Source organism: Harpia harpyja, chromosome 3 (assembly GCF_026419915.1).
Source record: "Harpia harpyja isolate bHarHar1 chromosome 3, bHarHar1 primary haplotype, whole genome shotgun sequence".
Taxonomy (NCBI): Eukaryota; Metazoa; Chordata; class Aves; order Accipitriformes; family Accipitridae; genus Harpia; species Harpia harpyja.
In genome coordinates, this window is record NC_068942.1 from 17,762,762 (window position 1) to 17,785,075 (window position 22,314).

At 38.3% G+C, this 22,314-nt stretch overlaps 1 protein-coding gene across 6 annotated transcripts in view; it reads left to right on the forward strand.

Moving 5' to 3' along the window:
- EPHA7 (EPH receptor A7) overlaps nucleotides 1-22,314 on the forward strand; it is a 167,341-nt gene that overhangs the window by 7,950 nt on the left and 137,077 nt on the right. For all 6 annotated transcript variants that reach the window (XM_052781488.1, XM_052781492.1, XM_052781489.1 and 3 more), the window contains exon 3: nucleotides 1,164-1,833. In XM_052781488.1, coding sequence (XP_052637448.1) covers nucleotides 1,164-1,833 — 670 coding nt within the window. The remainder of the gene's footprint in view (nucleotides 1-1,163; nucleotides 1,834-22,314) is intronic.

Genomic DNA, 22,314 nt, shown 5'->3' on the forward strand with positions numbered 1-22,314 from the left:
AGAGGGCTAAGCACGATACGGAGAAGTTGTGGTTCCCTATGTCATTGGGTGAGGATAGCTCAACCCCCTCCCCCACCTAATTTATTACAGCTGTGGTTTCTGCAGTGAATTAAATGTTACAAGAAATGTGAAGAAAGGTGAGAGGCAGATATTGTTTTGGTTGCACCTGGGCGGATCTGCCTGGCTGATTTCAGTGGAAGGTTTGCCATTGCCGGAGGTGCAATTTCCCACGCCACCAAAGGCTGTTAAAGACTATGGGGCTGTTGGAGCCTTACCAGTTTGTTACATAGTTGGTATCCTAAAGAGGGAACAACAACAAAAACCAGGCTTTGAACCAGTGAACTTTCAGTCATGTGGGTTGTTCTTAATTACGTATGTAATCTCATGGTTCATTTGAACTCCCAACTAAATGAAGTTTGCTCCTTTTAACATGGATGCAGCCACTGAACCAAATGTGAGGTGAGGAGCTCCTGCTTACCTTCTTTGGTTTGTAAGTAGAACAGAAGGCGGACTGAACAAAAAGGGGACAACCAAAATGTTTTCTTGCTTTCAGATTTTTAATTCTGTCCCTTTTCTCTTGCCCTCTCTCTCTATGCCACTTCCATCATGTAGCAGTGAAAATCGTCTGAGTCACAAGTTCCGGGACCCGGTCCCATGCTTTCTGTACAACTGAAAGTTCCACTGGAAGTTTTATGTACACAAGTTTTATGTACTGTAACATTAGGCAATTTCAGTTTCTAAGACTTCACTGATTTTAGGTTTCTCTGGAAGCAGAGCTGCCTCCCTCCTCCTGGTCTCTGCTTATCCAAAACTGTCATGACCTTAATGAAAAGTGGGAGAGCCTACTGCGTAATCAGAATTTGGTATGCTGAACAGCCTTCTCTGGAGCTTCCTCTTTACAACTGTGCCCATGATGAGACAATGATTTTTCGAAGTTATTTATATGTGGGAAAGACATGGAGGAAGAGAGAGCCTGCAGTTGCGCTAATGTGTATTTTCTTCATTTGGGTTCTTAAGAGTATTTTAACAATAACCTACTTTTTATGAAACCATACTGTTAAAAAGGAGGGGGACTTGAGTTGTGTGAAGCCTTTTAAAATACACAGTAGTTACATCTGGTGGCATACTTGTTTTGTATTACTAACTGTTTGTTATTGTTTTAGTGGGAAGAAATTAGTGGACTGGATGAAAACTACACTCCTATACGAACATACCAGGTATGCCAGGTGATGGAATCAAACCAAAACAACTGGCTTCGGACTAACTGGATTGCAAAAAGCAATGCACAAAGGATTTTTGTAGAACTGAAATTCACTCTGAGGGATTGTAACAGTCTTCCTGGAGTTCTGGGGACTTGTAAAGAAACTTTTAACTTGTATTATTATGAAACAGACTACGACACTGGCAGGAATATCCGAGAAAACCAATATGTAAAAATAGACACTATTGCAGCAGATGAAAGTTTTACCCAGGGTGATCTTGGGGAGAGAAAAATGAAACTTAACACAGAGGTGAGAGAAATTGGACCTTTGTCCAAAAAAGGATTCTATCTTGCATTTCAGGATGTAGGGGCCTGCATTGCTTTGGTCTCTGTCAAAGTCTACTACAAGAAGTGCTGGTCCATCATTGAGAACTTAGCTATTTTTCCTGACACAGTGACTGGCTCAGAGTTTTCCTCTTTAGTTGAAGTACGAGGAACTTGCGTCAGCAGTGCGGAGGAGGAGGCGGAGAACTCGCCGAAAATGCACTGTAGCGCGGAGGGAGAATGGTTAGTGCCTATTGGAAAATGTATCTGCAAAGCAGGATACCAGCAAAAAGGAGACACGTGTGAACGTAAGTAAACATACAGCTTGCTGTAATATGTATACTACAGGTCAGATTCTACCAGCTTTTTTTTTTTTTTTTTGCAAGAGAAATACATCATCAGTCTGCTTTCAAAGTTTTTGGATCTTCAAACTGTAAACTTCAAGCTGACTAATCTAAAGCAGTCAGCCCTTCTGGATATGGAAATCAGTGGTTGCATACTGTGTTTTTAAATTTAAACAAGAAAAGTTAAAAGTTGTATAAAGTATAAATATAGAGTCAGGACTAACATTTTAAACCAGTTAAGGTGATGTTCCTTGTACCTCTTGGTAATGCAGAGCAAATCATACCTATCACAGAACATTGTATCAATAGTCTTGGATATAAGTAGTTAAACAGTTTGTTCTTTCGCATGATCTGTGACAGAATTATAAGGAAACTAAAACAGGAGGTGAACTTAGAATGAGGTGTGGTTAGTAATGGGAAGAATACACACACAAAAACTGAGTTGGAGTTGTGTGTCAAGTGTATAAAATTTCAAACAGAAGATAGATCTTTCAAACAGAATATCAAGTTTTCAGAAGAAAGTATGTTTTCCTTTTTACAGTATCTTTTTGCATAAAGCTAACTCTAAACTTTTGGCTTGCAGTGGGATCATGGTGATTAGTTTAAAATGCTAGCAAATCAGAGACTGCTAAGTTGTACTTTCTAATTCAGACTGATTCAGTTATCCATATTCTTAGAATGATACCTACCCTTAGCATTGCTTTCACTGGGGCTACATGTGTAAGATATTTCTGCTTAGCGTGAGAAAGGATATTTCATTGTCTTTCCTTACAGTAAAATCAAGAGAATAGGCAGTTTGTTTGAAGACAGGTATTTTCATGTACATTTAACACAAGGTCTGTCATCTTTATTGTAAGATAACACAAGGAGTTACATATCACCATATTTTTGTTGTAAGATAGGCAGACATTTGTTGGTGAGAAATGTTGTAAGTCAAACACTGGAAAAAAACCCCACAAATCTGTGAAGAGGAGAAACCTACAGAATCTCAAAACCAAAGCTGGCATCAGTCACTGAGTCTGAGATGTCTGTGTGAGGACTTCAAAATCTGTAGAGGATTAGGGACACCCTGAAACAAAGTAAATGAGTCTCCTTATTAGTCATTTGTCCTCAGAAAAAAACGCACTTGTGTTCTTGGCAAGTTTTTACGAGGAAATTCGGTACAAGGTGAAGTGAGTGGAGTTGATCTGAGGCCTTTGTAGCCTTGCACAAATCTTTCATTGTTCTGTTGGGAAGGGATGAGGGCTTATACACTGTGGAGGGTGATCTCATTAGGAGTAATTGTAATGTGAAAAACTGCCCCCATGAAACCATTCAGTAGACTGTATCAAAGCTCTGTTAAAAATATTAAGCACTGTGTCCCGTAGAAGCCTGTTTTGAGGTTTTCAAATGCTTTTTTGGAGCGACTGACTTTTTTTTTCCTTTTCTTAGCTAACTTGCTCTTGATTACAGACCTAGTCATGGTTGATGTAATTAATATACTAATTTTATTTGACTTTCAATAAAGGAGAGAAAGTATCCAAAAAAGAAAGCAGTGTATGTTGGGAAGTGTGTGGGGGGCGGGAGCTGAGTGAGCATGGGGGGATGGATAGAGAAGAAATTGGTGTTTGGTAACTGGAATTCAAGTAACCTGTTTATTAAACAGGCTTCTTAATTTCTAACCGCACTGATGTTGACAAAAGAATTAAATGATAACTTGTACTTGAGTATAGTAGCGTGCTCATTTGCAAGAACACTTCCCATTTTTGGCTTGCTTTCAAAGCAATCGCTAAGAGAATACGCTACTCTGGAAACAGTCCAGAGGATCATTTATGGTATTTTTCCTCTTTTCTTTCAGTGATCCTGTTAAGAGTTTCAAAACAAACTCTGGCTCCATATTGAGGCAAGTTAATGTATTTGAGAGGGAAAAGGTGGGAGGCAGGCGCTCGCCGAATGCGCGCCGTTGGCAGCTCCGAGTCAGAGCGATCTGGGTGACTGTGGCACACAATAGTAATTGCCGTCTGTGATACTTGTTAGCCGTGTCTGTGCTTGAGGCTGTTATTAAGTATGATCAACTATGTAGTGACCGATAATACAGCTGGCACGCTGATACCGCGTCTGTTTTTTGTGACAGATATTGAGAGAAACTTATCTGAACATTGACACTAATGCAACTGGCTATCTGTTACTGTCAAGCTGTGTAACAGATCAAGCAGAAGCAAGTTGGCGTGTACTTCCTTAACCCAGAGCTTTTATAGCCCTGTCTGAGGGCTCACTTCTGCAAATACTTTGTACCTGGCATGCTGTGTGACTTCTTTGGGACTGCTCGTGGCAGAAAGCATTGTGCTCTGTCAGGATGGGCAGAAGTCTGTGATTCCTCTCTCGCACTTGCTAAAGCTCAGCTGAATTAACTTAACACAATAGGAGGGTCTTTTAAAGATACAGAATAATACCTTATCTGGCTGCGTTGTAGCAAAGGTAGGAGTAGATGGCCACATTGTAGTTCCAAATAGATCTTCAGCCTGTAACTCAGTGGGGATTTTCATTTGTGTGACGCTAGCTTGATTGGCTGTCTGTGACTGAAGAATGTTCCTTTTGCATACAGCTTCTCTCCTATGTGTGAAATTTATTGAATTCAGATACTAAAACAATTGAATTTTGATTTATACAGAACTCTGCACTGGATGTGTTGCCAGAAGATTTTTTTGTTGCATGAATGTAAGTAACCAGTAGTGCTGGAATGATAAGGAAGAAAACAATTGTGAGCGATGAAACACATGACCTGGAAAATGAGCTCCCATGTGTTCCTTCTTCAGTGCTCAATCTTTCAAACTGAATTAATCTTTTTTTTTTTTTTTTTGGATGTACACTGATTACTTCTCACTATAGGTGTGCCAAGGAGTCCGTGCCACCTCAGTGATCTGTCGTGATAACACACATACATAAGAGAGCCAAATTCCAGAGATCTCACAATTGTCATGTAAAGCAAAATCTTAAAGCTGGGTGAAACAAACATGAGAAAACTAGATGAGCCTCTGAACTTTGAATTGCAGATTCTGTTGCTTATGTGCAAGGACGCTATCTCCTCAGTGTTGATCTTATGTCTGCTGGTGTGTGGCCCTAGACTTAGGTGTGGAAGCTGTACATTTTAAAGGGTTGTCTTGAAAAGTACCTAGCAAAGGTACCGGAAAGGTACTTAGAAACATTCAGTTCTTCCAACATCGTGTATTGCGTCTGTTCTGGAAAAAAAAAACAAAACCCACCAACCACAAAAACCCAATAAAGTTCTCAGTAGCTGTAGTGGACTCCCAATAGGTCTAACTTCGATTTTTTTCTCACAATGGAGTTCAGTCGATATGTTGTGCATTTAAGGAGCACACTGCAATCAGTGATTGGTATTTGAAGGAGAAAGCAATTCTTTGAGAACTTCTAGTGTAATGTATTTTCCATCTGTTTCATGTTAGTTGGGGGTGAGGAGGGAGGGAATTAAATTTGTTCAATCAGAACAGTAGAGTGATATTTCAGAAGGTGGGAAGCATCTCTTAATATGACTGTACTGAGAAATTACATAGATGATTGGGCACCAAGTCCAAAAATTCAGATTTCTAGGGAAAGCCAAATGGGTCCATTTTACTGTTAAACATTTTATAATACTGTATGCATTAACAGTTGTTTTATGGGCCCCCAAATGGGGAGGGGGTTATAGCTATTTGTACATTTTGTCTTGGTGATGTAAAAAGGGAGCTATAGGCTTTTCTTTCCAAACTTTGTCATGTGCTGTACACTGTGCCAGACTGCAAGATGCATCTGTTCCTTCTGTCTTTTCTTCTTGGGACAAACTTTTATCTCTTTACTTTGTGAAATATTACTTGATAACAGATCCAGAAACTGCATTTGCTTTATGCTTGGCATATTTGTGGTAAAGTATGTGTGGCTGTGGTTTTTTGTTTGGTTGGTTTTTTTGTTTTTGTTTTTTAATATTACTCCACTTAGGAGCAGATGTGCCACAAGTTTATTAGTAGAAGGCAATGAATTAAGGGGGCTATGTGAATAAGTTGTCATAAAAAAAATGTTACCCTGTTTCTAAAAAGCCCAAGTTGTGCATATTGTGAATTAGGTGTAGAGTTTAGCTCAGGTAGTGTGTCCCAAAAGCTGTAGGTGACCTGCAGCTTGAGTAACCTATGTTGACATTCCTACATTTTCAACTTGAAAATGTTTTGCTTTGTGCAGAAGGGGAAAAATTGTAGGAAACTTTTTCAATGGCATTTATATCGTCAAGACTCTAAATGTTTCCTTTTTTGAAGAAGAGTTACCTTTCTTCTATTTGCCTCCAAAATTACTCTAGGGAAGAGAATGTAATTATTCTCAGCAAATTGAACCAGAGCAGAGAATAAGGATATCTCCGAGTCTTGTCATTTTCTCTGAAGCCAATGGAAGTTCAACAGGAGAGTGTCTACCTCCTTCCCTTTTTATCCCCTAATATATTAAATAATTTTTTTGTCCTTTTTAAAGAAAGGGCAGTGTGATCTGATATGAGATCACAGATACAACTGCATAGGAAGTATTGGATTTTAAATAAAAAAAAAAAAGGTAAATATCTTTCCAAAGTATCCTAGCAGGGTTCAGAAAAATATACCAGGTACTTTTAAGGTAAAAGTAAGACCTTCTAGCTAGATGGTTAAGAATACTGAAGGTGTTTCTACTATGAAATGCAGAGCTGTGATTTCTGCTTCCAGCCCCCTTTGGAGTTTCTAGAAAGTCAAATGTCCTGGCTTTCTTTCACCCTGGAGTCTTCTTGTCAGAGAGATGTGGTAGAAAAATATATTTTATTGCTATATATTTCTTTCAGAACAGTCTAGTGTTCATAAGGAGGATGATTTTCACAAATTTGTCAGTCTCCCTAAGTCATTTGGGTTTCTTTGACCTACTTTGTTCATGTTCTTCAGCCTTTTGGATGTGTCAACACAGAGAAGAGAGGGGGAGAGGAGCTATGTCTACTGTGAAACACGTCCTTTTCGAAAAGTGGTTTCCAAATTAAATCATACAAAATGGCTTGTGTTCTCACAGCATTTGTTCCAGGTCTCCTCTGGGTTGCCTTTTGGCCCTAAGATCCAATTATTTTTTTACACTGTTCCTTTGCCTGAAATGTCTGAATTAGTTTCAGTATGATTATAGGCCATCATAGTTTTGGTGATACAGCATCCTCTCTCAAGTGTGACACGAAGATACGTGAGAAGTAAGGTGATGTTAACTTGAAGTGATCAAGTGGTGGAGGCGGTTGAAACCAGCTAGTTCTCATCCATAATGCCATCAGAGTGATCCCTAAAATGAATTAACTGCAGAGCTACTGACGGGTTTAGTTTCCAATGAAATAGTTGTTTTGCTCCAGAAGAGCTGACAGGAGTGAAATAGCACATGCAGGTGGGCAATCAGGAGCCGAGATTCTACAAGTGAAATTGTTGGATAATGTAGTTGAATGTAGAGTTCTTTCCCTTCTCCAGCCCCTCTTCTGCCCTAGCCCACGCCACCCCCTGACCCTTTGTTCCTCTTCCCAGATTCTGTTGTCTCCAGGAACTCCGGGAATTAATTTGATTTTTGCATTTTACTAGCTGTTTGCTGAATATAAATTTCTTAAACTAAATTTGTTGTACTTTTTTTTTTGTCACATTCACTGCTGTGCACAGATTTTGAAATCAAAACAAAACCAGCAATGAAATCTAACAGAATCTTAGTAATTTCTCCTTTAGTTACAGAGGAAGCACTAAAGCTGTCTTTTTACGGGTCTGGGATGCCACTGCTGAATTAGCTACGGTTGCTCAACAGCTGGGCCATTAACTCCTTAGCGATAAAGTCTGTCTTCTGTTTGTTCTAAATGAAGCTTTAGTTGGTATTTAGAAATGGAATCTCATCGTGTCAAGCCTGTTGCCCAAAACCATACATCTTGCTTCTCAGACAAACTTTTCTGCCCAGAAATGTTTTGTGAAAGGTGCAAGAGGCATGTAATAGCTTTGTTATTTTCTATGTGTAAAAGATTTTCCTAGATGAAAAAGCAACTGGCTTGCTTGGAAATTCTGTAGGGTTTTTGGTTTGGTTTGGGTTGTTTTTTTTGTCCAGGTTTTCTGTTAACCTCTGAGAATTAAGCCACTAAAAATAAATTTAAATATTCTTTCATTTCTGAGTACAAATGGGAGAAGCGACACATACAGTCCTTGTTAGGGGACTCTCAAGTGTACATGCATTCCATTAAATATCACTGTTAGCTTTTTAAGAAAACAAAACAAGACAAAAACCACCCCCCCAGCCAGAAAACAATGTTCCAGGAACTGAGAAAAGGAGAGTTAGCAGGTTACAGAGAAACTGAAAGTAGAGATCATTTAATGGAATAACTGATCACAGGAAAGAGGGGAACATGTTAATAAGTGTTTAACTAATCTAGTTTATGTGTCTGTAGGACATCTATTATATGGATGGTGAAATGCTGTTCAAAGTTGTTCAAGTAAACTGCAGTTCAAAGTGTAAGTTGCTCTCTGAAAACAAGGAGCCTTAAGCAAAGGAGTGAAGTGGAGGTTCTTATTCGAGAATTGGGACAGCCATACAGAGAGATCCATATTTGGTTCTGAAGTTGAAAGAAAATAAAAATTATGTGAGCAAAATGTTTGCTTAACTGGATTAGCTTTTGAATTTTGCTGCATCCCAAACTTCCTCTGTTATCATGAAAATATTTACCCCCTGTCCCCTCAATAGTTGTTATATATTAAGCAGTATTAAATCTTTAAGAATATCTTTCTGTTTTTGCTTGGGAAACTGCAGAGATAGTTTTCTTTTTATGTGGGTTTTCACTTAGTATCGTGCTTATTACCACTTGAACTACAGTGTAAAAATTAATTGTTGCTTCTTGACTTCTCAGCATTAAATATTAGTGTTTTTCCTGTACTGTGCAAGCTCTGTCTGCAATGCTAATTTAGTTATTAAAAACAATAAGCTGTACACAGCTTGTGGATTAACACTTTTTAAACTGAAAACAACTAAACATTTCCAAATTAATATCTGCAAAGAGAAAATGGATCTTTCAAAGTGTACTCAGTACATATACTTTGTTTATGTCACGATTGGTTTCCCCCCCTAGAAATACTAGAAATACTACTTTGTTAATAAAAACTTAAGGCTTGGAACCAAGTTAAGAATAAAACAATTTGTAAGGGGTTTCCTTAAAAGAATTAGAAAAGTATGTTCAGGGAGCTTATTAAAAACCAAACACAGTTCACATGATGGGAAAAATATGTAGATGTTTTCTACTGTAAGCCTTCACAGAATGTTGTGGCATCAAGCAGAAAGAAAAAAAAAAAGGGGGGGGGGGAAAGGCAGGTTCACTGTTTCATTCAGCATTACCATCTCTAATTTCATAAAAAGTAACTTCTCTTTAGAGGATGATGTATCTAATTTCTTCTAGAACCTTGCATTGAGAAAACAGCAGCAAGAGCAAATATCTTTAAGACATTTTTATGAACAGTCTTCTCCTTACTTAGAGAAGCTTTTATCCCTGTGCACTTCCAAATCTTTCTGTTGCCTGTATCTGTCACAGTGAGTTCTCTTGTCCCTGATACTAATGAAAAATATGTTATATGTGAAAGTGAATAGTATCCTAGTTAATAGTTCACAGCAGAAACTTTCTTTTCTGTGGGAATATCATATTTCATTTCTTGTTCTCAGACATATCAGCAGTATGTCCAGTGTCTCTGGTGAAGGAGTATTCTTGTGTACTTTTCCATTAATGACTGTTTCTGACTCCGTCATGTCTCTGTTATAAACACAACATGCCAACATACTGGAGAGTGACGGTTCAGTATTTAATGCTTTTTTCCTTACTTCTATTTTTCTTCATTAAGAACAGATTTTCCTTTTAGGAAAAATTATCTTTTAGAAGCTATATGCATTTCAGGAAATTTTGCTCAATATTAAGCTAATTTATAAGTATAATTCAGAGTAGCAAAGGCAACCAAGTATAAAACTTGTGTGAGATCAGAATTGGGCTCAATTATTGTCCTTCTAGAGTCCTGATCCTGTCAATGCATGTACCTGCATAGCTTTATTTAGCTGGGTGGCCCCACTGCCTATCCTAAGGAGGATAAAGTTGCTCACATCTGTAAGAAACATCAGGGTTTTTTACCCAAGGTAAACTGATACTTTTAACTTCTTAATTTTTATGGTTTGGATTAGTTACATGTGTCTCTTGGCAAGACATGGCTCTCCTGCAATAATAATATCAAGCATTTTTCTAATAAAAGTCTAATTAACTGTAATTATTAGTATTTTCTGACACCTGGCATACCTCAAATGTGTGTGATTGATGGATAAAAGGGAAGCACATGATTAAGAAACTAATTGGTATTATTTTGCAATGTATTTAATATACATAAATGCAAAGATTATTTCTTGCTGTAATTCTGAAATAAGTTAAGCGCTCAATTTTGAGAAGCTGGTGCAAGTGTAGAGCCCTGGCTTGCTGGTTGGCTACTGATTTTTTCTTTTTGAACAAAAAAATTTCTGATAGTATGTATTACCATAAATAAACATGCTGTAGAAAGTGTAAAAATGGGGCTCCTACATTTCAGTAAAGTTATGACTATTTTAAGGAAGTAAAGCCTAATGCAGAAAACTATCTGTAGGACTGCAGGCTGAGGCATCATCCCTTGAACTTAATGGCAAGAATCCCATTAACTCGATGGGAGTAACATCATGTGTTAATATATTCCTACTGAGGAAAGTACTAAAGTTTAAGTAACTAAGAATATACAAAACCCTAAAACTTTTATGTTGATGAAACATATTTAAATGCATGTTTGATTAGATGTGCTTTTCTGAATTGTAGGTGTTGTGCTGGTATAAATGTGTACAGAGAAGTAAATATAAATGGGACTCGGAAATTCCACTGATGGTACATGACATGTATAATCTCTAGGATAATTAGTGGCTATAACTTGTTATTCTTCTTTCCTTACATTTAGTGAATGTGAAATATCACCCAGCCTAGATGACTGGTGTTCATTTTTCCAGTAAATTGAACACAGTGGATTGAACTAGGGTGGCCCTTGAAAGTAATACTTGGAGGTCTTCTGGCAGGTGACTAATATGGTGGTCTCATGTAGCCGTATGCATGTGACCTGCTGTATGTTCCCTTCACCTTACTGGATATGTGATATGTCCTCATGATGTGACTAAATTACAGGTGTCCCCTGACCCTTGATAGAGCTTATTTTTCTCAAATGACCATGTTCTCGTCTTATGACATAGTGTACATGTGCATATTTCTCTATAGAAGCCTAACCCCCTGTGTAGGAGAGGGGCAGGATGTCAGTGTTCTCCGTCCACTTCTGATGGACCATCAAGGGAAAACTCAGGGGTTGTCTGGACCTTGGATTAATGACCTGATCCACCCCACCTGAAAAGTTAGTACTGCCTGTGGCCTCCAACCCTCCAAATCTCTCAGTTTCTTGGCTTACTAGCTAGTCCTCATTTATGAGTCGTAAACATAGTATTCTTTGAACTTCCTGAATGTACCATCTTTTTTTACACTAAACTATTGTATGGGTAGAGTATAAGAACAAATGATACATTTCATGAATGTCTGTGTCGTGCCTATTTGAGTCGATCCATTTGTGACCATGGAGGGACGTAGTTGGTGTTGAGAATCTCATTAAATCTCTAATTTAAAATCTTGGAGCCCTTGCTTAGCTACCATGAAAATGCTTGAAGAATGTTGCCGATTGAGATTCTATAAGTAAAGTTTATTGTATTCCTAAAAGTTTGGCAGTTTGTGTGCCAAACAGCTCAGCTCTGTTATTGCTGGAACAAATTACATGTTCAAAAATTTGTCTGTGGAACATGGTCTGAGTGGGCAACATGTGGCTGTGATCACTGATCATATTTACATGATCTCATTCAACTCAAGTTTTCCAGACTTAGGTCAATTATTTTTCTTGCTGAGGAGAATCTGAACTCGGATCTCTTGCTTCAAATAGGGCACGCCTATTAACCAACATGCAGTCACTGTTAGAAGGTTTTATTAGCCCCTGCTGACACTTGCTCTTCCCATAGTCTAGCAGTTGAACCATCTTTCATATGGAGCGATGGGTTCCAAGTCTTTTAGGTTCTGAGCTTTCTTTTGTATATTAAATAGATATATATATATAAAACACACACACATGTGTATATATATATATAAAAGGTAAAACATTTCACGTTGGATGTTTAAGCTCTCGTGTTTCAAAATGTTAACATTTTTGTCTTGATCAATTTATTTGCACTATATATATATGTATATATTTCTGAGGTGAATGACAGAACTGGAGAAAACGTTCTACTGATTTTTCATTTGTTTATAAGGGTGATGTGTTTGTATGTCAAAGCAAATGGAGACGTATTGATCTTTTTTCTTGTTTCTGTTAGACCGTATACAAGTCTTAGAAGTCTTAAAATATCAAATAAGAAAATGTAACTAGAAAGAAAAAGATTGCATAAAACAGTTGTTTGTTTTTTTTTTTTTTAAGATCATCTTTGGTATTTCTTTTTTAATTGCTGCGTAAAGATACTTTTGGAATGTGATTGGAATCCTGTTGAAGAGAGGGTATTCTTACTTGATTTTGTTGTATCAGGCCCATGATACAGTCCCTTAGCTGAAATCAAATATTGAATCTTAGATGTTTGATTTCTCATGTTTCAAAATGTCAACATATTTTTTCTCAATCAATTTATTTGCACAGTAAATAAATTAGATAGATAACTCTCCATTTTCATTTTTGTCCAGCTTATTGAAAAGTTTTGTTCTGTACCAGTAGCTCTTCACTGAAAATTAACATTGTTTTCTTTCTGGAGTATATTATAATTGTGACATTGTTTTGTGTTGATTGTGTACGGACAATATGTTTATACAGACAAATGGACAACTTTCAAAATGTGGGCAGTTTTATTGACTTTAACTAAAAAAAAAAAAAGAAAAGTACTGATAAAGTCCTCCCAAATGATACCTAAAGGAAATGGACATTGTTTTAACCGTTAGCAAATCCCAAGGCTCCACATTGTCACCTAATTATCTCACCTATGGAAGTCTCAGCCAGATTTAATCTGCAGTCTGCTGCTGGGTAGTGTGAAAGTATCATGTGCTTAAAATCATAAGCAGGGTTGAAAATCATGTCCCACAGTGCAGATTGAACAAAATATTCAATCTGTGATCTGTGACTGTCTCTTCTGTTCACTTTCACTTATCATTAATTATATATCACTTAATTTTCTGATTAAAAGGGGCAATTCTTTGGCTTTACAGTGTGTATGCTTGTCTGTCTGCTTTAGTTTGTCAGTTGAAATAAGTCTCCATTTGGCTTATTATTAAAAAAGTCTTGTCAGTGGAATTGCTAGTGAATAATGCCAGTAAACAAGGGAGAGAAATAACATCTTTTTAAAACACACTGTTTCTTTTTCCTGGGTGAGTGCGACAGGGGAGGAGACAATGACATGCCTACTTTTGATCTTTTATCTTAAAGATTTTCTGTCATATGTAGAGCTACACAGTCACCGTATTCTGTATTACTGTTGTAAAAATCATGTATCCAGGAACATAAGATTCAAAATTGCATGACACATGTAGAGATGAGTGTTTTTTAGAAAATAAGGCACATGTTGATAGAACAAATGACGTGCAATCTTTAAATGAGGAATTTTATTTCTCTCCTTAACACAAGGACTAAATGAAAATACAATCCCTGTTCTCACAGAACAAACCCCATTTTTTAAATTCCACCATTTAAAGACATTTTGTGTATTTAAGCAGTGACAAGGGTATTCATTATTAATTAACATTCAGGAGATAACTGACTGTCAGTTGCCAGTCAAAGTGGAGCTTGGAAGAATGTTGACATTGATTGACGGACGTGTTCTGGGACTATGAACAAACAGGCTGCTCAGGTCATCTGAACACATAAGAACATTACAGATCAGCTCCACATACCTAAAAAGATGTTCTGCTTGGGCTGCCCTTCTTTCTAAAGGGAGGATATCATTCCATGTATCCTAGATTCACTTGATTTGCAAGTCAAACCTTAGCTTTCTAGCACCATGGTCACCAGTTAAGAGTTTAGTTTGGTCTGCTAAATATGGGTAACATGTCATTGTGCTCTTTCTAGCTGTGAGTGGCTGAGGTGCTTAAGCATTCAGGTTGAAACAATATTTTTGGTGTTGCTTTATAAAGTGCTATATGTACTTACCTAATGGGTATACACTAATGTAATTTCTTCTTGAGGTAGAAGAAAATCCCCAAACCCTAATTTATATTACACAGAAATGCAGAGATGGAAGAGGGTTTTCAATCTTGCAATCGCTACAATCTCCTCAGAAGTGAGTTTTAAATCTCTGCGTTCATACCGGTTGTCTCCATTTCCCTGAGTCAGTAGTGTATCTATATTCAGTGAAATGAAGATCCAGCTCGTGGCACCCTCACAACTCCTTTTAGAGGAGGGTAAAACAAGCCCTTTGTCACATACAAATTACACTTGCCCTACGCTGGGTATCTGATGCCTGGTGGGAACAGTGGCTCAGCTCCTCCTGCTTCTTGTGGTGGGCACCTGATCATACAATGGGTAGTAGTTAAAGGAACACAGTATGGTGGTTTATGGACAGTATAGCCCATATAGAGAGATGATACTTTCCTGTATAGGTGAACAGCCTGGTCGCCTTCAGCATATGGTAAGCACCTGTTTCACAGATACTTATTTCTCATTAATTTTTCTTCATTTTAATTTTCAGAATATGCTTACAAATATATCATGGTTGACTTGCATTTGTTAACTAAAAGAGATGGAGGGCTGTTCATTAAGGTGATGGGAAAGGAGAATATCTTCTGACTGGAGCCCTTTTCCTGTGATTATCCATGGGGGAAAAACTCCTGTGCTGTATGACATGTCTCTGTGGGTTAAAAAATGGATCTGTCTTGTCCTCTTTAAAATCCCCATAGCTGTCTGCTATAGTTGGAACTATAGGTGGAACACTATAGTTCCACCCAGTCCAGATGGAAGTAGCGTGCTGCTGGGGATCCCTTGCCAATCTCCATCCCTGATAGCGGTTTCTGAAGCATATTGGGGAAATCTGTTGAGAGCTGTCATCATTTCATACTTACGTGCCAGTTCTTTCTCTCCCTGTTCCTTCCAAGTACCTGCGACTGGGGTTCCTTAACGCTTCCTTTGGGGCTGGCGGGGTGCACCGAAGAGGCAGAGCTCCTTACTTTTACCCAGTGGAAAAGGGGACCACAAACGTTTTTGTTGCAAACCTGCAGATTTTCCCTTGGGTAAAATCTTGCTTGCTTTATTCATAAAAAAAAAAAAAATAATTAGTCCCTTGGGACTACTTGTGAAAGTAAGAAAAACAGGAATTGGCCCCATGTCATAACCATCTGTTATTAACACAAAGAGCAAGGGCCCAGTCTTGCAGTCCTTGCTAAAAGCAGTTTGTTTAATAGCAGTTACTACAAATATGAAAAATGTGTGTTTTCCTCATTACTGTGGCAGTATTCCCCACCAGTAGTGTAAAAAAAGGAAAAAAAGAAAAAGTCATCATGAGTCTTGGTGTACAATCGCACAATTGCGTTATTTTATATTGCGGTAGGCTGTATGCAATAAACATCTCATTCCAAGAAATATATGTATTGCTGTATTTTCAAAAATCACTTTAGCTGCTTTCACACATATTTTTTTCATAGTACATCTTTTCATTTTATGGCTGAATTATGACTGGGTTTTCTTTTCTACCGTTTTTATGACTGAGGTAAACTTCCTTTTTGATTGCGGCTAGTTTGAAAATGGTGCCATTTTTCCTTCTCCCCCAGCAGAAAATGTTTGCCTTTTTACTTGATGACCCCCCACTCCCTCCAACCCCCTCCCTCAATTATAACCACAAGCATTATTGGAAAACTGAAATAATTTGATCCATCATGCCACACTACATCATGGCACAGAGGTAGTTTTGGTGGCTGATACTTCATTCACCTTTATAGGCTGGGCTGTCAGGTTGGATTACGTTTTTTTCCCACCCTGTGACCTCGCCTGTATTTGGCATTTCTACCTTAATTTTTGAGAGAATTGCTCCATTATATTTACTGCAAAACCCATAGCTCTGTAAAAAAATAAGTTTTGGTGCCCCCCCGCCCCATTTTTTTTTTTTCATCAGTTTTTATATGCATGGTTTTTAGATCATCCTTAGCTCTGAGACTTGTGCCAGTCCCTGCTAGATAACTTGTGCCATGGATTTTAACAGGGGCATTTAATCCGTGCTCCTGTGCTTCTGGCTATAAACCTATGTTAGGCAGAGCAAGGGTTGTTATAATCCTGTTGATTGCAACTCAGTGGGAGACGAGTCCTCTGGCTAGCTATAATGCCTTTAAGGGTGGCTTTGCAGAGTCAGTCTGGCACAGAGCACATGCAGCGCAGCCCACAATCTGGGAAAATATATAAATTATGATAGCAGGCTGGGTGTTTCCATGGTGTATGCAGAAAGACGGGAATTGCTGTATTGGATCAAACAAGTGGCTTGTCAAATCCATTACTCTTTTGCCAGCAATGTCCAGTAGCAGATGTTTTAAAAAAAAAGATAAAAGAGCATCAGCTTTGTTTTTCTTCAACCCCAAAGCATTCTGTACAGCTCTGTTACGTTTCCTTTATATCTTTTCTCCAGTCATTCTGTCATTCAAATGTTAAAAGATGTCTGTTTTCATTCTGCGTAATAGATATGTTCTAATCCATTTAAGCTCCTAATGTATTTTTGTGATTTTTATTAAGTTTGTGGCCTCGGATTTAAATAGACTGGAAATTCTACAGATGTTTACATTATTAACTATTCAAGTCTCATTATTTATAAAATGTATACTTTGAACTTGACTGAAAAGCCCCTTGAGGATCTGACATAGAAGCATGCACAGTAACAACACTAAACCGATTTCTGTGCATTTAAAGATGTGTATTTAAAATAGTTAGATTGGAAAAAACTAATTCATCGTTTGTGAACTATGTGTAGGACAAATGCACTAGAATTTTTTTACAGCAACTTCTTTTTCTGCATTTATAGACCTTTTGAGCCATTGAAGGGTTAAGCCCCCCCCAAGGCAAACAGCGTATCACTTTCCTTAAAATGCCATTGGGAAACCGAGATAAATGGTGAAGCATTTTCTGTGTTGACATGATGTTCGCCTGTCCGATTGCATCCTTCCCAACAGACAGCAGAGAAGCAATTACAAAAAAAGACATCTGTGCCAAGGTTTGGCTAGCCAGGGAGGGCAAGCTCTTGTGTTTAAGAGGTAGAGAATCCAATCGATGAAAATGTCTGGGCCTGTTAGCACCAATAAAGCTGAAGGCCACTGGAAAGCTCAGAGAGGGTCTTTTGTTGCAGAGATAGAAAAGAGGCCGAAGCTGTGACACTTGGGGAGGAATAGGGTCAGCTAGTACGATCATCCATCTTCCTCAATGGCAGCTTTCTGTCAGTTTTTAACCCTGCTCAGCAGAGGATCTAAACCTCTATTGTTGGCACCAGCCAATTCTCAGCCAAGTGTAAATGAAGTTAATATTCACTGACCTTATGCATAGCCAATAAAGGCCCTTGATGTCATCCTGGAAATAATGTTATCTGACACTTCAAAAAGCAGATGTTGGCAGGTTGGTTGTGGGTTTTTGCTGAGGCAGTACGCAAAGACGCATTGTTTAGCCACCTCGCATTTAAACTGATTTCCATAATAACCACAAATAGGCCTTTTTGACCTTAAATTGACATAGTTATGGTTTTAGTTTGCATATCATTATACGCTGCTCACAAAGCCTGGCTAACCTGCACTAAATGATCTGGGAGAAGTAGCTCGGTTCACTTAGATGAGAAATACACGGGTCACTGAGCAAATTTTATTTATGCTGATAAAACAGTGAGTAATTAAAATAGTTTAAATAGTTCAAAGCAGACATTTTTAGAACACAGTGAAGAATAGTGTTTATTTTGCAACATACCTTCATGAAAGGAAATCTATCACAGAAGTAAAAAAAATTATCGCTTTCATGGGTATGGTTTGTGTTTTGAAAGGCCTATTACAAGCAATGGTTAAGGTCTTCCTTTGTCTCCTGTAATATTTTGTCATGGTGAAACATGATTATTCTAATATTGTTTTAATTACAGAAAGTTGAACAGTTTTCATAGGTTCCACTTTGCCAAAAGTTTATCTAAGACAGAAGCGTACTGATGATAACTGCATATTTATACCATGCATTTCAACCACTTAGATCTCTAAACCTTCCACAGACTTTTATGAACAGAATGCATCCGCATTCCTCTCGTGTAAAAGCCAGTGTCAAACATCTGTTGTAACTCTGGGGTGACACACCATGACTCTTTCTAAGGCACAGTGGTGTGTCTCAGGAGCCTGCGGTTCTGATCTGAGGAACCATATAAGCATGTACCACACATAGGATGTGAAAAGTAGTTTGATTTGGGTTATTTTCTTGTAAATTGGCTGTAATTCTGGCTCACGTGTGCTTACCTTATGAGAGTTGAGCATAATGGCTTATGGTAATAAAGTGCAGATGCAGGATGAGTAGTCATTATTAATCAAAATTTTCAGCTGTATCCATCAATGAACTTCACACAACCATGCTTTTCCCTGCTGTGTACAGAACACAGCAGCAGGTAACAGAAAAGAACTAGAAAACTCTCTATTATGCCGCAGTATTGGTTTTAAAAACACATTTGAATGATGAGTGTAGTATATTTTGCACCTTTCAGGCTGCAATCCATACCTGTCCTTTTGAAAAAGAACTCAAAGTGCCATGGCTTTTTTTTTTTTTTTTTTTTTTTTGGTCAAAGAATGAGTTAATGGTTGAACTGAGAAAGCCTGATCACCAGAGTTGCTTGGGAGGCAATTATCTGACAAGCTGGCAAAGCTGAGAAAACCAGAACAGATCTGCATCTAATTGAAGTCACTCAGAGCTGATCTTAAGAAAAACAGTCCTAGGATTTTTGGAAACTATTTTATTGATTGTGTTCTTCCCATCAGTTGTGTTTGTTTGTACCTGTTAAAGACGTGAACATGTTTCCTGTAGTAACAGATTTACTTAGCAACTCATCAGCTAGGGATTTCTCTGTATGCCCTTGCTTGATACTAACTCCCATCAGATGGGATTTTAAAAAAAAAGAGAGAGAAATAAATTCACTAGGTTTCTGGATGAAATTTTAAGAAATCAGTGATTGATTTTGTTTGAAATACAGCACCATATTTCATTAGCTTCTGGATATTTGTGTGCTGGCTGTGACATGTGATGGCTGGGTCCTGTAGCTCAGATGATTAAAAGGTTACTTTTCATTTGGACCGATTTTAATGGGGTATCTGATAGGACTAATTTGTCCAGATAGATTAACTCAGATTTCACCCCCCCACACCCCTACCCCCCCCCCCCCCCCGATCCTATATTCAATCCATTTTATAATCATTCTGAAAGTACCTGAAGTTAGAAGAAAATTTCTGAAATACGGAATTACAGCCAGCTACTGAACAGTGTGGAAAGAGCAATGAGCCAGAGAGCATTGAAAGCAATGAGGCACCTTAGTGGGCCTTTAACAAGCCCTAAGTCTGCTAAGCAAGCAAATTAATTTGTTTAAGACTTTACAAAGACCCATTTCTTCTCTAAGTTATATTGAGTAATAACCAGATTGAGTCACATTTTAATTTTACTACACTGCTGTAAATCGATTCATTTCTGGCTCAGTTTTGATAGTCTGTCCCTTTGTCAGGCTTTATCCTATGAAAAGCATAGAATGCCAAAACCCCCCACCAAATGGACCCAATTATGCCCTCTTCTCCAGCAGAAATGGATACTGAAGTACAGAAGTTTATTTCCCATTTCTGGGACGAGACTGGGAAAGAGAAATTTGCCTTTGTGAATTAAGCCATGGGCAGATTGATGCATTTCATCCTGTCAGTATTGAATATTGTTCGTGTTTTAGTTGAAAGTTTGCAAAATGCTAGCTTTCCATGGGCAGGCCGCTGAGGAAGTGATCCAAAAATAATGTAAATTGAAAGTGTTTGGTTTAATGTACTTTCCTGTTTGTTTGTGGGTTGTTTTTTTTTTTTTCTCTTTTTTTTTCCCTTTAAACAAAACAGAAGAAGGCAAAAGATGCTTTGGACTAAATGTCAGCAGAGGATTCATTAGGAGGGCAGTAACACAGGTAGCTGTGAGCTGCAGGGGGGTGGGGAGGTGGCCGGTGGCATCTCTCTTGCTGTCTGAAGGCAGGAATAAGCCTGGCAGTACCAGCAGCGGGTTTGCTGTGTCTGGCTGCTCTCATGGAGGACACCTGGCAGGGACTGGGAGTCTGATGTTCTTGCTTGGAGCTAGGTTGATTTGGTTCCCGATTAATCTCATCCCTAAGGGGTGAGGTCTTCAACAGCAGAATTTTTTGGCTGGTTCTGTTGTTTAGAATAATAGATAATTTTCACCTCTGGACTCTGGGCCTCTGCAGAAATAGTCTGTATGGATCCGAGTTCATTCTGTATTGTGTTGGCAGCATAGCTGTGATTTTCTTTGACAGTTACATCGGTGGGAAAGAGAAGAATGGAATTAGGTATGAAAAATTGCTTTGTTCTCCAGAGTTTCTAGAAAAGGTCTTTGAAGCTGTAGTGTGAAATCTCTAGCACATCTGCAGATGATTTATACTAATAAAGACTAGCCAGCAAAACTGTGTTGGAGAAAATAATATTTGAAGAAAAAAGCTCAAAAAATCAATTGTATGAGGAGAAAGAATATTTAGTACTGAGTCATATTCCCTAATCAGTAGAAAAATGGATTATATGACTAATAAAGAATCACCTCAAAGAGAACAGTTAAACCATGTACCATTTTGTTGGACAGATCAGAAATACTGTAAATAACTTAGCAGTAATGAAATATGTGGTTTTACAACAAACAAAATTTGCCATATGGGGAAAAATGTCTTAATTAAATGTACCACTTTATTCTTTTGTATACTAACAAGGCTATCCATTTGTGGGGTTTTTTTATTTATTTTTTTTAAAGTCAGTAATATAATTTACTCCACCCACACAAAGCATTGTACTGCTTAAAGTACCTGCTGTCAAACTGAAGCCTGGGGATATATCCTGGAGGAGAGGGAAGGGGACGGTATGTTGATGAGGAGGGACTGTGGACCGGTGAGCAGATGCAATCTGAGGGCACGATTTTGGGCATGGGCTGAGCTGGAGGATGGAGACGTTTCTCAGCCTCTACCCCATACTTCGGAGTGCCGGTGGATGTGTCAATAGGTGAATACAAGTGTAAAGCAGGCGTTTTCATCACTGCGGTAGGCATATCATTTAATGGTTCGCATACCAGAGCCGAGTGGCATCTGAATGCTGTGCAAATAGCCAGTGTCTCCAGTGTGTGGTGTGTGGCTGAGAGCTGCCATCACTAATGACACAGGATCACGCAGGCATCCTTGGTTTGCACAACGAGTTCTTTACTTAGGGCTTTGCCTTTGTTTCATAAAGTCAATAATGCAAATGCATGAGAATAAAGGTGAGGCCTGACCTTGTCCCCTTGAAGTGACTGGGAGATTGTCTTTGTCTTTCATAAGACCTAAGGTCTACTTCCTGCTTCTGTTTTGTTTTTTTCATAACAGTTTTCAAAGTGCCTTTCACACACACACAAATAACCATTTCAATAGACTAAATATCAATGGTAAACGTTGTGGAAATACCTTTCATAAATAATGAAAAAAGAAGGGCTCGTTTGGAAGTGCGGCCATATTCTTACTTAGTGGAGGAGAATAAGGGGCGTTCTTCCTCTTCCCTGCTGCACGCTGCTCCTCTTTCTCCTCAAATGGCAGAGGGTGTGACAAAGGTTAGATTTTTGTATTACCCATACAAAAGGCTTCACTGTGTTTTATCCACACGGCAAGAGAGGCAGGAACTGTGTAATATCACTTTAGGAAAAAAAAAAAAAGATACGCTTTAAATTTATGATCTGGACCTAAGGCGATTGAGCTCTGTGCTTCTCATTAAGCAAGTTGGAATGTCTCTCTTCTCTCTCCACCGTCCCTAAGCGCCTGCAAAACTGGAAATTAAAAGATGAGTTCAGTAGAAGAAGAAGGGTTCTGAATCTGAGAATTTACTGGGGTTTTGTGGTTTTTTTTTTCTTTTAACTTCTTAATCTTTAAACAGACTTGCATAGCTCATGTTGCTGAAATTAATTGGGTCCCCACAAAATCAGGAATGTCTGAGATCACCATTATTCTTTAATCTCTGTGTATGCATCTGTTCAGTCTCTGAAATGTAGTTGGGTCATCTTTTCAAACGGTTTTCCACAACTGCAAGGACTAGAAGCCATTTTTTCCTCAAGCTAGAGTTTAGATGGTTGTTCGGAAACAGCAATAACAACAAACCCATGTGATCCTTAGAAC